The 14,151-nt window shown below is 43.4% G+C and overlaps 1 protein-coding gene across 1 annotated transcript in view; it reads right to left on the bottom strand.

Moving 5' to 3' along the window:
* Window positions 1–1,466: 1,466 nt before the first annotated feature.
* The window catches only part of LOC149351441 (MAM and LDL-receptor class A domain-containing protein 1-like), a 177,537-nt gene continuing 164,852 nt past the window's right edge, over window positions 1,467–14,151 (bottom strand). Inside the window, 12 exon segments of the mRNA XM_089580756.1 lie at window positions 1,467–1,608; window positions 2,235–2,261; window positions 2,674–2,731; window positions 3,934–4,042; window positions 5,130–5,282; window positions 6,080–6,205; window positions 8,481–8,663; window positions 9,239–9,268; window positions 10,152–10,292; window positions 10,884–11,082; window positions 12,378–12,523; window positions 13,570–13,728. Of these exon segments, the coding sequence (XP_089436882.1) occupies window positions 1,561–1,608; window positions 2,235–2,261; window positions 2,674–2,731; window positions 3,934–4,042; window positions 5,130–5,282; window positions 6,080–6,205; window positions 8,481–8,663; window positions 9,239–9,268; window positions 10,152–10,292; window positions 10,884–11,082; window positions 12,378–12,523; window positions 13,570–13,728 (1,379 nt within the window). The 3' untranslated portion in view covers window positions 1,467–1,560.

The raw sequence follows: 14,151 nt of genomic DNA, 5'->3' as shown, positions 1-14,151 counted from the left end.
TTCTATTTTCTCGAAAATCATTCGGGAAGATGTGCTCAGCAGTTCTTCGGCGGATGCCATAGAACCATTTATCAAAGCATGCTACACTTTTCTGACAGCCTTGTCGACTACAGTTGTTTCTCGCTTTTTGACCTATGTTTTTCAGAACAATACCGCATGCTCACACTGTCTCTTATTTCCTTTTGGTTGCCCCAACCTAACAAATGTCTCTCACCATATGGTCTCATGTCGTGCCGCAGCGACTGGTTGCCTTGGAGAGCACTTCTGTCCAAATGTTAGCAATATAGTAGAGCAGCGCGAAGCTTGCTTCGCACCCATCAAGGCTCTGCAACGCACTTTCAGTCTTTCTTTACGCACCGCCTTTCAGGTTTAGGTAGGAACGCTATGTATGCGGGTCGCTACTGTATGGCTTATGCTATTTCCTGTTCTAATTGGTTCACACCCTGAAAAAATGCGATGAGAAAAAAACGCAAACTTGTAATTCGTCTCTTTACATCATTATCCCTATGTTGAGCCTTATGTAACTGCCTCCCCTTCCCTAGAGCACACTGTCGATGCGATTTCCTTCCGGCACTTCCAAATATGGTGCGAGTCCCATCGTGGTACAAGTTTTTTTTTCAAGGTAAGGTTCTCAGCCAAAATTTTACACGTGCTGCCTTCAGCACTGTTCACAGCTTCAGCCATCATTCGGACAATGAGTGGACGGTCTCTTACAACAATAGCCAAATTTATCCAAATTTTCTTCTGTCCGCGAAGAGAAAAGTCGCCCAGGCCATTCGTCGTCTTCCTCGTTGTCACGTCTTTACTCAATTATTGCGCCTTTGGACACGCATGCAGTCTTGTAAGCGTCAGTTAGCATTTGAATAGATCTTGTTTCTGGTTTGTGTAGTTTCCCTCGGTATCTTAAATCGGCATGTGGCTCGAGTTCCACACTCAACCTCTCGCCCGCCCATGACAGACAACCCGGCCGCTTAAGACGCCGGCTGACAATTAACTGAACGGCTAAGGGCCTTGAGGTCTGTCGTACAAGTTCAAAAATGAACCCCTTTCAAGCATTCCTACTCATTTCTTCCTTCGGCTAAGAGGTCGAAACATACACTCGTTATCTAACAGAGAAACCTTGTTTATGTAGACTTTTCTTATAACAAGATTGATTTTTTGTTCACTGCATTGCAGAAAGTGCCCTGTTTATTCGACGGCTGTCACATTCAGTTGCGCCTAGTGCTTAATTATTTTAAGGAAGGGACCACCTACTGTTGTGGTGTGGCGGGTGGCATAAAGAGAAACCGCGTGCATTGTGGCGCTTCGTGTACAAGGAGACCATGGCCGGGCACTAATCCCCCACCGTGAACATGTTTGGCCTATATATCCATACAGAGGCCACAAATACAATACCTAAACAACAAATATTTTTAATTGAATTGGTGGAGCAAATAGTGTAGTGCAGTCGGCCAGAAAACGGAGTATTCATTTCCGAAAGTCTTTTTTATTTCCCGCTTTGGAACAAATATAAATATGTAACAATGAAGAAGGAATATATACAGAAATGACGATATACGTTCAGCAATCACTGTAGAGGGGATTGACTGCTGATGTGCTCGTGTCGCCCTGCACAAAACAAAAAAAACAGCTGCATTCAGAATGTACACAGCAAATTCTTTAAAACAGCTGTGAAGTGTGTTTATATATATATATATATATATATATATACGACAGTCGAAAACTAGTCGCTTAATCATGTTCCAGGTGAAGGATCATTTCTCAGAAAGTATAAAAGACACAACCACTGAACAGGTGGGGGGCGAACCCACGACCTCTGCAGGGAGCGTGCAGAGGTTATGAAGCTAAGTCAAGCTGTCTCCCTTTTTGCCTTGAAATGTTCGAGTATTCGTGTTGCATACAGCCCAACCATGATAGTGCTCACCAGCGCAACCACGTCCTATTATAAAGCAGGTGTGTTATGCTACTTATGGCATCAAGACTGCCAGAACTAGACCTTCATTACGCTGCTGCGAAGAGAAGGATAAGGGCATTAAGGACTCGTTATGATATACCTAAGAAAGAAGTTAAGCCACTGAAACCAAAGGAAGCACACGGGAATGCAGCTTTTTGTTTTACGGTAGTTAAACTATTACCAAACTTTCAACTCTAATGATTCTTTGTATGATTACACTGTGAGCAGGGTAAGAAAACTCCGAAAGAATCCACTCATGCTTTCGTTGCCTCACTCTTACCTCGAGGTCAAGGCTAGGAACGCTTGCCTGAAAGAAAAAAACAAATATGCATAACTGAGAAGTTTCTGTTCATTGTGTCGTCAAGCTCACTAACAAAGAAAATTTCTCGAATGCATACGTTTTATGCAGGAGTGAAAACAATAAAGTGCAAGCATACAACTGTGGTCTGAATCGTTTCAGCATGATAGTGGTCAAAAGTAAACCATAAAGTTTAAAAGTAAATTTGTTTGCTCCAACAGAAAGGCCTTCGTTTAGCAAGTAGTCTCATAAAATTAATTATTCCGCAGCAGTGTTTGCTGCCCAATACGTACATACACTGTTCAGCAAACTTCCTATAGATCTGTCATATTTACTGATAAAATGAAGCGAATACTTAAGTATAGACGACGAAGTAATATCAAACTTATTGCATGCAATTCTATAAATGACCAAAACTTACGTCTTCAAGGTGAAGTCCATATGTTGGGTTGTTTATTGTTACAGGCGTAGTTTCTTCCCTGGAAAGTAGCATTCGAGTAAGGGACATGTAATGATACCAGTGTGACCAACCTTACATTCTTATTCTAATTTTACATGCTCTCTCGGTCAATTCTATCAAGTGACTAAAGAACGGTGTGTGTAGCTTTGGCTGAAATACTAAATCATCATTTGCGTTTTAAGTTATATCTCAATTTCTCTCTGGAAAGAGTCATCCTCCCTGTGACAGGTGACGTTGACACATGTTGTGCATGAAAGTGCTGAACTCATATTTTTTGTTTTTATGTAAATCATACAGTCGCAGAAAAATCAGCTCAATGTCAACTAAAAAATTTACACTGGTTTCATTTTTTAAGTATAAATCAACATTATCATATGTTGACGACTAAGGAAGTTTATGCGAACCAAGCCTAGGTCAATTTCCCACCAAAAATTTTCTTTTGTTATGGTAGAGCCAATTAATTTGCATGAGTATCCAAAGTACTAAGAGGTAATAAGTAGGCAAAAGCGCGCTTTCGAGAATTTTTTAGCACATGTGCACAAGACTGAACCATACTCTGTAACGCAGCAGTAGCGTATTACACGGGCTTCTCTGCGTTGCTTGCGCACTTCTGGCTTTGCTTTGAAATTAAGGATATTGTATTCTCTACGTAACCACCAGCTTACATTAACCTTTTCATAACTTTCGACATAAAATTTCAGTGATAGTTTTCAAACCATAGAAACATCAAGTACTGAACTTTTTGTGTCCAAGAAAGACTTTTTTTTTCGTTCAACTCCGGCTTCTGGCTGATAGAACATCATCAGTGAAAAACATGTTCCTTACCTAGCTTCAGTGTAGTTCGATTTTCTGAAATTTGAGGCAGCCTAGTGTCCTCACCATGAAGCTTAGTCGCGTTCCACGTTACTATTACAACTTCAAAACGACATTCACGCCTCCCGCGTGAACGGTAGGTGGCGTATATAAGCACCAGATTTACTTTACAACTATGAAAGACTCATTGCCGAGAACAAGTGAGAAGCTGTAAGAGCAGAACGGCCCACATCGCATGTCAGTGCTGAATTTTACAATCTTTACTCATTTTTTGCAGCATCACGAGAAAAGAAAAGAAAAAAGGAAACCCGTGACTATCAATTATCTTACGGCGTAATGAATGTTTGCATTGTGAGCAAAAAGAAAAGCAAAAAAAGCTGGTCGCTTTTCCTTCGCTTCTCCACTCACCCAGATAGAGCTCGTCTCTTTCTCCAATAGATGATTGCCACAACAGCGGCAGCACCCACGAAGAGGACTACGAGGGGTGCACCGTAAGTCCAACCAGCCACTCCAGAGACTTGAAAAGTTACGAAACGAAAACCAATAAGCCCTAGCTCGTGGGGCGCCTTTTGTAAGCACAAAAATGAATAGCCCATTTCTTTTAAGTCGTCCCGTAGTTTCATAGAGGGCATTTTCATTTGTTCAGCACGCTTGACGGAATGTTAAACTGTCGTTACTAAAGACCCATGAGCAGGAACGTAAAGAAAGATTCCAACTTCATTTGCGCTTCACTTCTCAAAGCTTAATTTTCAAACGCTACCGCAACAGAAAGTACTAACTTAAAAGAAGTGAAGAAGCTTTGCTATTTCTTTCGTGCCCAAGACATAATTTTTCATAAACATTCCGCGGGCGATTGCGTAACAGCACCTCACGCCTACCAGGAGCCAGGTCACTTTGATCATGCAGTCACTATTATTAGAAGTTCTTCTCACGTTACTAGTTCCATCTTTTTAATTTCTCTTCATTTCACGCAGATGAAAGCGTTAATCTTATCTTTTATGCCGGGAAGAGAACTTTGTAACAGTAAACTATAAATTCGTAAATATGACTCGTATTAAAGTAATGTCAATATCAAGCGTATTAGACAAAGACAATGAGAAACCACTGTGAAATTTTTTTAAAGTTATATTTAACAGCTGTTCTAACGGGCGTGTGTGGCGGTTCATAATTAAATTTATGCATAAAGTTCATTACATATTATAATCGCCCGGCACACTGTAAGATATTGTAATTGCATACTGTTTGTTCTTGCTGCTGTTGCCATAACATATCTCAGCAGTTCTGCCTCACACCTAAGATTTTCTTCAACGTAAGGACTGCCCCACATACGACAACACGGAAGCTTTAGTGACATAGATTCTTTTTATTTTACTAAGCGTGTGCGTTTGATGAGTGAAGCCGATGGGAACTAGGATGGATTGAAAAAGAATATGAATTGTTCATAAAAGCCAACCACGAAAACGGGAGAAGAGGGCGGTAGACTTAAGGTAAGTAAGTGGCCGCTTCCCGACTGTAATTCTTGGGGTGTTTGGCATATTAAGCCGAAATGTGTGTCTCAAACCAAGAGTTATCAAGTTCTCTAGTAGTCCATCAGTGTGACGTACCACGGGCCCCCATCACTGGAGAAGGTGGTTCCACTGTAAGCTCCCGGTCACAGCGGTTTCCTTCGAAAACATCTCGGCAAAAGCAACTCGGTGCTTTGTTCTCTTGTGACAAGTTGCAATCTCCTCCATTGAGACAAAAGTAATCGGGGCAAACTGCAATGCGGAAATCAGAACGAAAAGTCCACTTTTAGCGTAGCAAGTTCCAGGGCAACACCTAATGACATCAAAAATTTTAATTGTGCAGAAATACGTCCGTGTACTTTGCAACTAACATCCAACATCCTCGATTCACTGCCGCTCGCACTGATACATTTATGCGGGTCTACTGCAACACGTTGAGTATTCTATCCATGGTTTAGGCATTGCGTAGGTGTCTACGTCGACCTATCATAAACACTGCTTAAAGATATTACTACTGCAGGATACGAAAGCAGTAATGCGGAGCTTGACGGGTTGTGTCACTGTCCTGTCTCTTTATGCGTCGAATTTTGTACAGGAACATCTTAACGCGCTGTTAGTATAACTTATTGCTTGACTCGACTGGTACATGACGCTTTTGACGAATGGCTAATTTCAAAAAGGTGAGTACCTTTAATAGGTACAAGGACGGGTTATGTGATTTTTAATTTTTTTTTTCAAAACAATTCATTTTTATTAGGTCCTCTATGTCACAATGCTCTTCGCAGCAGAAACTTCACCACCTTATTCGAACGCATTCCGACAACTGCTGTTGCACGCAAACAAAGCCAATCAGCGTCACTACCCGCACGTGAAATAAAGTATCAGCACAGCTGCGCCTGCGCATCGTCCATTAGCGTTTTATGCTGATAGTAGAAATATTTCTATAACGTATTTAGCTTCGTTAACTTCACTAACCTAGAGATGTTGACATGGTAGATCATCTTAAAGTTGATCAGCAAGTTCGATATCTAAGCCTCAAAAATACTAACCATTACAGAGAGATTCATCGGATCCGTCACTGCAGTCGGCTCGACCGTCGCACAGCTTCGAGTGGTGCAGGCAAGAATGAGGATTCCGGCAGTAGTAGTAGCCGTCTGGGCAACGATCTTTAGAATCTGCATGTTTTCAAATTCCGTAAAAAGAAAACGAGGGTTCTTAAGCAAGTGTAGTGTGCTTAGAAAGGTCCACATTTACGGCCATCCTAAAATCCAATTTCGAGTGAACGTGTGGCAAAAGCCCTTTGAAGGAGCCTTTTGGCACAAAAACTTTAATTGTTTCGTGCACATAAGTATTTTGTGAATACAGTGCACTTAAAATTGTCTTACAATTTCGTCTCCCTGCTTGCTTCTCTTGATGCCTCTAATAACCAATTTACAGTTAAAGAAAACTCCATGCTAGTTCATGTAGCCACAGTCCAAAAACACGTGCCACTAGAAACTAGCAAGCTCACTTCGACTGCAACTCAGTGTCACAACGCTGTGACGGAGTTGGTCAAGTACCTGAAATCAGAATCTTTACGTAGCAAACATGCATAGGCGGTTTATTTACTTACTGTCTTTTTATATCACGCCTTGCCAGTCGCCATTACAATTTCTTTCTGAGGCTTGAAGCACAAACAAGCAATCACCTTTTGTTTTTGTTTTCTTGGCATTATAACTCGTAATAAGTCCATTTCTCGTCACCTCCATAAAACTAAAGAGACAAAATGTGGCATATATATTAAATATCTGTGTTTCTGCATTCCTGACTCGGTTGAACCTCTTTTCACGGAGTACGAAATCAATTCAGACGCCCTATGCGAGAAACCTAACCATGCTATTTTACTATCGAGCGACGGTCAGTAATTCAAAAGTGTGCATGAATAAGACTAAATCCTAAGTTTCGTACAGACAACATCCTAAAATCGGACATTTTAATGCCTGGCGTTCTATGTTTAATAAATGAGAAAGCTGCTCACGACACAGGTCGTTTTAACCACATGACCGCGAACTATTTGCGTCACGTGCAGGGCCACAAACGCGGATTTGGTCAGGTCTCAGGTACAACGATCCAAAGCTCTAAAAGCATGCCCAGCTTCCCTTAACATTGCAACTAGCGCCATCTATCAGCCGTCAATAGCGAACATCGGGCAAAGAGTGTGGTGAGATGGTGCGTGAAGACGTTGATACTGATAGTCGACTTTTCCTACGCACCGCGGGTTCGCACGATAAAGTTCTTCTTGCGCTCGTGCCGACTAATTCCGACGGCCATGGGAAATCCATGCGGCGTACCAAATATTCAAAATTCCTGCGGTAATTATACATGTTCAGCACCATGCAGCAGGAGATGGTAACTACACAAACTAGAAGCGTTTGTCGAGATTTTGTAGACTTGATCGCGTCCCATATTTGTTAAAGCCGCAGACTCCGAGGTCTCGGCCTTCATCTGCGAGTGGGGGGACATGAGATGGCCTGAGCGCGCGTGACAGTCGAGGCACGTGATAAGGGAGTAATTACTCATTGGCATCCACCCAAGCGCAGCCATACGGCTACAAAGGAAAGCTATACAGCTTTCTCAGAAACTTCGTAGTTAAAGAAAAATTCGTCCTGGTCCGGGGTCGAGGTCCTGGTCCGGGGTTGATCGAGGCACGTGCTTGCAGGATGGTCGGCCGTCTGCGCAGCGTCCCCTCTCTCAGGCTTTCAGGTGCGATGGCAAAGCGGGCGGAAACAGACCGCGGTGCTGCAGAAGCGTTACTGCCTGCTAGAAACAGACTATGATAGCGGCAAGCCCGTCACGACCTTACACTCCGTGCTGCAGAGTGCAAGGCCAATAGGCGCCGGCTTCGATATCCGACAGTGCGTGGCCACGAAGCTGAGGCAAAGCGGCTTACGTCAACATCCCACAGTGCGTGCCACACAAGAAGCAGGGGGGCGTCGGAGGCACAAGGAAGCCGAAGAAGCCGTGAAGGCGTCTCACTGTCGGTTAGGTTGTAACAGACCTACATAACAGCCAAGCTGGTGCTTCATGGCACTGAAAAACAGCTCGACCAGAAAAAGGAGGACGATTAACCGCTGGCGGTTGTCCAGCGGTTGAATGTCGTCTTCCTTTTTCTGGTGTCCCCTGTTTAGCGGAGCTTCTCGCTGCCATGTTTAGTGTTAGTCTACGTGCGTGTGATCATCTGTCGTTCAGCAACGACCTGACGGCATCCCCTTCGGCGTGCTTCTTTACGCTGAAAGAGTTGCTTCTGGTCCCCGACCCTCACGGCCTTTTAGTAGCGCACCAGTTGTCGCTGGAATTTAGCTTTAAAATGTCCCGACCTCGGCGTCAATTTTTTTGTTCTTTTTTTGTTAGAGACACTTCGTCACTTCCACATGGAGATGGGAAAGTAGTTCGTATAGAGAAAGAACTGACCGCATTGCCGCTCGTCGTCACCGTTGGGGCAGTCGGGTATACCGTCGCAGAGAAGCAGAGCAGGAATACAATGACCGTTGCGGCCGCCACAGCTGAATTCGTTGAGCGCGCATGACGGCGTCGGTGTGGCGGGAATCGTCCCGTTGGCCGGTGTCAGTGGGCGTCCAGTCGCTTTTCCACTGGCTGTGTGACCACCAAAAAAGCATGTCACTTTGGTAGTATTGGCCGCCAGGTCCCTTAATGTGAGCATAACGCAGCTACCGGCTACAATGACCATGTTATGTGACAGCAATAATTTTTAAAAAATGCTGCATGGAAAATCGCGGGTTCTAGTGCTCCTAAAAAGGACGCACCTTGCTGTCTTTATACCGGTGTTTGCCACTGGAATTCAACAAAGGCTGTCTCACAGAATTTCAAGGTAATTAAGCACTGGTATTAGGACACTCATTAGTTCGGGCGTTTAGTAAAAAAAATTAAATACCACCTACGGCTACACCACACGGTATAATAACAAAGTGGTATCTGAGCTGAATCGATTGTCCTTTCTTTTTTCGCCGCATGCAGACCCCGCTAGAAGCAATGCTAAATACGTCTGCACCAATCGAAATGGCATCGTTGAGTATTTACAAAATGCATCCTCTTTTACAGCTTTAAGAACATTCACGTTCTGTAACGAAGCTTTAGTAAATTCTAATCTTTCTCGGATGTTAGCAAGAAAGCCCCATGTGATGCGCACGTCACTCCTCGATATTTCTCACCTGTTGTCCCTTCTCCCTTGCATTTCATGCCTGCAAGGAAAAAAAAAGAGGAATTCATAAGTTCACATAGGCACCACGAAATGTAGCCATCTTTCCAATAATTCCAAGCAATATGTTTCACAAATTGTGGTTGCTTTTTAATTAATACTCTCTAATATTGCCATCCCCTTCCCTCTTATATCATTGAAAATTAGTCATAATATAGGTCTACTCCTAAGAAAATCAAACCACGCTCGCTGATTAGGATGAGCACTATTGTGAACAGATTTTACTGACAGCATTTTCTCTTTTTATTCTGTTTGCCGGAAATGTGCAGTCATCACAGCAATTTGACACAAAAATATTGAAATAAGGGAGTAATTACTCGTTGGCATCCACCCAAGCGCAGCCATACGGCTACATAGGAAAGCTATACAGCTTTCTCAGAAACTTCGTAGTTAAAGAAAAATTCTTTAACTACGAAGTTTCTGAGAAAAATTCTTTGACTACGAAGTTTCTGAGAAAGCTGTATAGCTTTCCTATGTAGCCGTATGGCTGCGCTTGGGTGAATGCCAATGAGTAATTACTCCCTTATTACAAATTTACTCCACCTTGGGAGATTCCCCTAAAACATTTCACCAAAAATATTGAAGAATCTTCGATTTAGTGACTGCATAATTAATTTTTACTAGATTTAAATTCATTCACAGGAATCTTATTCACTGGCGTTTTTCTCAAACAATGACTAGACTGAGCAAGGACCCATGTTACTAAGAAAGCTATGCAAGAAGAGCTTAAAATAAATTTTCCATATTCTGACATGTGCACTAGTGATTGCAAGAAGCTCTTCCTAATCGCAGATGTTCCAGGAAAAAGCAAAATAAAATTCCCTCATTTTGCCTAGTAACTCCTCTCAAACAGTAAGCTTACTTACCGCAGTCTGTCTCGTCACTGCCATCTTCACAGTCGCTCTCGCAGTCGCAGACAAAACTTCGGGGAATACACATCTTTCTATCCGCGCACAAAAACTCGCCTTCCACGCACAATGACGAATACTTCTTGTGGTCAGCAGTCCCTGAAACATGGGAATTCAGGATTATGCTCAAAAGCATTTCAATCGTTGAAGCAAGTGTAAACTTTTTATGACAGCCATTTCTGACAGATATTTCCACGTAGGTGCCAGCTGCAAACTTACTGCTAAGTGAAACTCCACTAACTTTGATACACTTTGAACCTTGGGTCCTCAGCGCTGGGTAGTAAGCGGTAAGATGCTCGTATAATTCCAGATAACAGATCTTCAGGACACGAATCGCGCTTTCTTGGGAGCCTTTTCACAAATTATTCGACTTCTATCGCTGTCCGCATGTTCTTCAGGCAAAAGGGTGCGTATAATGGTCAAAAATAAGCCTAAAGTTGATTGGGTGAATAGAGAAGACAAATGAGAGCGTATGACGGCTAGAAGCAAATGATTCTTTGCGATTGGCGTTCAGTTTGCAGCTGCTCAGAAGGCCAGAGGCATAACGTATGTTACTCTATAACATACAGCGCTCCATCAATCAGTGTTTATGAGCCCTGCTGATACGCGCCTTGCTCATCCATTATTAGTCGGGCGCCCGCTAACGTATCGCGTAAAAATGCAAAACCACGACAGCGTCCGTGCTTATACCTCCTTCCAAGCAAGAGGGCGTGAAGGTCACTTCGTCGATAGCGATGTCGGTGAGCGTGTCGCCTCCGCGTTGGGCGAGGAAATTCACCGTAAAGGGCTGCGGATGGCCGACCAGCACGTGTGCATATGCCCACAGACGTCCCTGGGGTCCCACCTCTTGCCACATGGGTAATCTCGAGCCGGCACCCTCCGTCTCCACCTGCGCAATGACCGAGAGTGTCCGGGGTTTATCGAAATCCTATGACCGTGCCCATAATAAATGCAGCATGTCGTCACCTCCACCCACAAATGTGAAGCTTACCCTTTGAGGCCGCTACTGAAAAAATCACAACGCGAGGAAGACAAGCAAAGGGCGCCTCAAACTGAAATCGATGAAAAGTTTTGCGAGAACTGGCGAACGCGCGTGGGTAAGGCATAATGTGGTGGTGCTCTCCGGGCCAGGTACAGAACAATGCGTTCATTTCTCTGAAGGCTATATTCTAGAATAACAAAGCAGAAGCCGACAAAAGCGTGTACAAGCGAAACTAAATGTCATTACGCTTCGGAGAAGTGTTTTATATTTTCAGATTTTTTGGGAATCTATTCATATCAGCTTACAATGAAGACACTCGGTCTCGGGCTGTTTAACAGGATTTTCCTTCGCTCCGTTCAGGAAATTAACTTTGCACAGGTTCCGCTCTGCCGTAAGAGCTTAGTAATACAATTTGTTTTACCAAATATTATTTACAGCACTGGCGGCGAAAATGAGAAGCAAAGGCATGAAGAGTAATCATTGTCTACTTTATTCTTTTCAAAAATGGAAATAGTATTCGTAGAATAGCATTTGCGCACTAGCAAAATTGCGACAACCCAAATCAGCTTTCAAGGCGCATCCTTTCTATTAAGGAAGCAAGCAGGCAGATAGGCAGATGAGAACATCTGCGCTAGCTTTTGTTTCCTATGGCGTATCGAAAGTTTACACACGCTGTTACCAAATAAGGAACCTCCGATTTTATACCTGCACTTCAATCCTTTCGAAAACGTATGTCAATATTTGTCCTAACCTTACACAACCTTATTAAATCATACCGTACAATAAATTAAGGAGGGCGCTTAAGACTACTTACGTGCTTTGAACGCGAAAGCATCAATATTTTTTCTCCTTTTCTAACGGCACACGTATTCATTCGCATACAGTCGCAAGGCAACGCATGCACTATGCTCACCTTTATTCGCCAAGAAACAACGTGGTTTTGCGGCAAATGGGGTGCGTGCTTGCCTCGCAGTCGTGAACGTCTTTGTTTCAATTCCCCGCACCTTCGGAAGAAATTATTTTCTTGACTCCTGACTTCATAGGGTTCTCCCCATTGCTCTGGACACCGACAACGACACTGGGTTTCGTTGCTAATGCGCCGTATAAGGTTCTCGCCTTAAAAAGGCCGTTTGTTGCTGAGAGCAAGCTCAGCATCCCTTTCGAACATCCTAGAAGGGCCGACGTTCTTAGTGGGCACTCACACGGAGGAATCCCATTGAAGACGACCCCTTCATGAAGTACCAGAATCGCAGGTGGCACTTGTCTTGACTGGCAGGGAGTCGCGGCGTTCGGGCAGTCGATACAGCCCCCATTGGTAGCTCAGTGCTGTTAGCCAGCAGGAAGTACGCTGAGAAAAAGCAAAGGTGATTTGCTAATTAAAGGCACATCTAATCTACAATGCGTTCTCGTGTGGGCTGATATAAAATTTCTTGGCGCTGTATGTTAGTGTAACTCTGTTAGTGTGACAGCATATATCCCAGTGTTACAATTATCATTCACAGACATGAAGATGTAGGTGCGAATGATACCTATATTAGGACGCTCGTTGTAAGACTTTTCATTCCGCGATAGCAGGGGCTATTCTTTCTGTCATCGAATGCTGTTGCCAATTCCTAAAAAGTGTGTTCAAGAAAAGTGGTGAGAAAACAGTCGTGGAAATAAGAATAATTCGCGGTTGCAAAATTTTAAAATGTAATCTAGTGCAACTCTTAATTGTTAATACATTTATACCTCTAAAGGATACGACACGTGGTACCTGCTCTCCAATAAACATGGGTATCGACAAAGTAGCCATGCTTCAAACGACACCCTGTGCGTTGCATTGCTCGTTCTTTCCTCCAGTTTGTACGCAGTTGGTCACTTCTAGCGAGGCTTGCTTCGTGCATAGCATATGAGAACAGTGAATGCCAAGTTTCTATAGGCGGCCAATCAGAACCTCTCAAATGCACGTGAAGTCAAATGTTCTCATCACACGAATAAAATCTCAGGCGAAGTGCTCTCGGCTGAGCACACTGCCCAGTCCTCCTCTTGGTTTTGGAAAATGGACCGAGGTATATCGGATCCGCCATTCTTTTTTTCTCTCCGGGTTTCTATGCGATATTAAGTGCAGTCGTCGTTTTGTGCTTACGTTTACTTCGAAACAGGGCTAAAATATTGACGAGGTTGAAAAATGCCACGTCAGTATTATGAGATACTGGGAGCACTATCAATCAATGGCTTGGCCATGGCACTGGAATTTCAGGCGAAGTATCGGTTCAAGGACGGCTAATTCACAGCTGCGTATCAAAGCTTAGAATTGCGCAATTTAGTCATCGCTGCATTTTTCACCTCCTCTCTAGGCATATATTTATTGCATGTTATGCTTCAAGGTTATGCATGAAAAAAGATACTGACTTCCTGGTGTTCCACGATGTGAGCTTGGTGGACCCGTGTGCTCCGAGTGCGACACCTTAGCCCTCTTCCAAGATGGCTTTCCGGCTACATTTTCAACTGTCCAATTGCAGGCCGCTGCCCAGTCTTCCTTGTCAAAGCTGCAGTCTCCGAAGCCACGAACTACACATTTCGCCGACAAAGACCAAAAACAATACGTTATATTTTTATAAGGCCTGCAATCTGACACATTCCTTACACAAAGCACACCACATCAGAAAATATACTCTGTAGCCATGCTATTCTTGTTGTCAGTGTCAGAAAAAAGTTTAACTTGCCGCTATGTACGAGAAAATTCGTCACCATCATTTGCCCCTGTAATTATACCATAAGTCGACTTTGTTTCGTATCGCAAGCGGTGTAAGATGAATCGTTTCTCTATGAACATGGTTCCCAGTTTGATGAAAAATACACTCTGCATGGTCCACATTTCCATCTAAAGTACGAACATTGTTTCTCCCAAATCTTTAACAGGCTTAGTACGACATGTAATGGTGTTCTTCTGTGCACTGTGTGCGCTTTGCGCAAGCAAAAAACAGCTCCTCA

Source organism: Amblyomma mixtum, chromosome 3, assembly GCF_055824585.1.
Source record: "Amblyomma mixtum isolate Tamu chromosome 3, ASM5582458v1, whole genome shotgun sequence".
In the NCBI taxonomy this organism is placed as follows: Eukaryota; Metazoa; Arthropoda; class Arachnida; order Ixodida; family Ixodidae; genus Amblyomma; species Amblyomma mixtum.
Note: the sequence above shows the minus strand (reverse complement) of the source record. Positions and strands in the feature narration are given on the sequence as shown.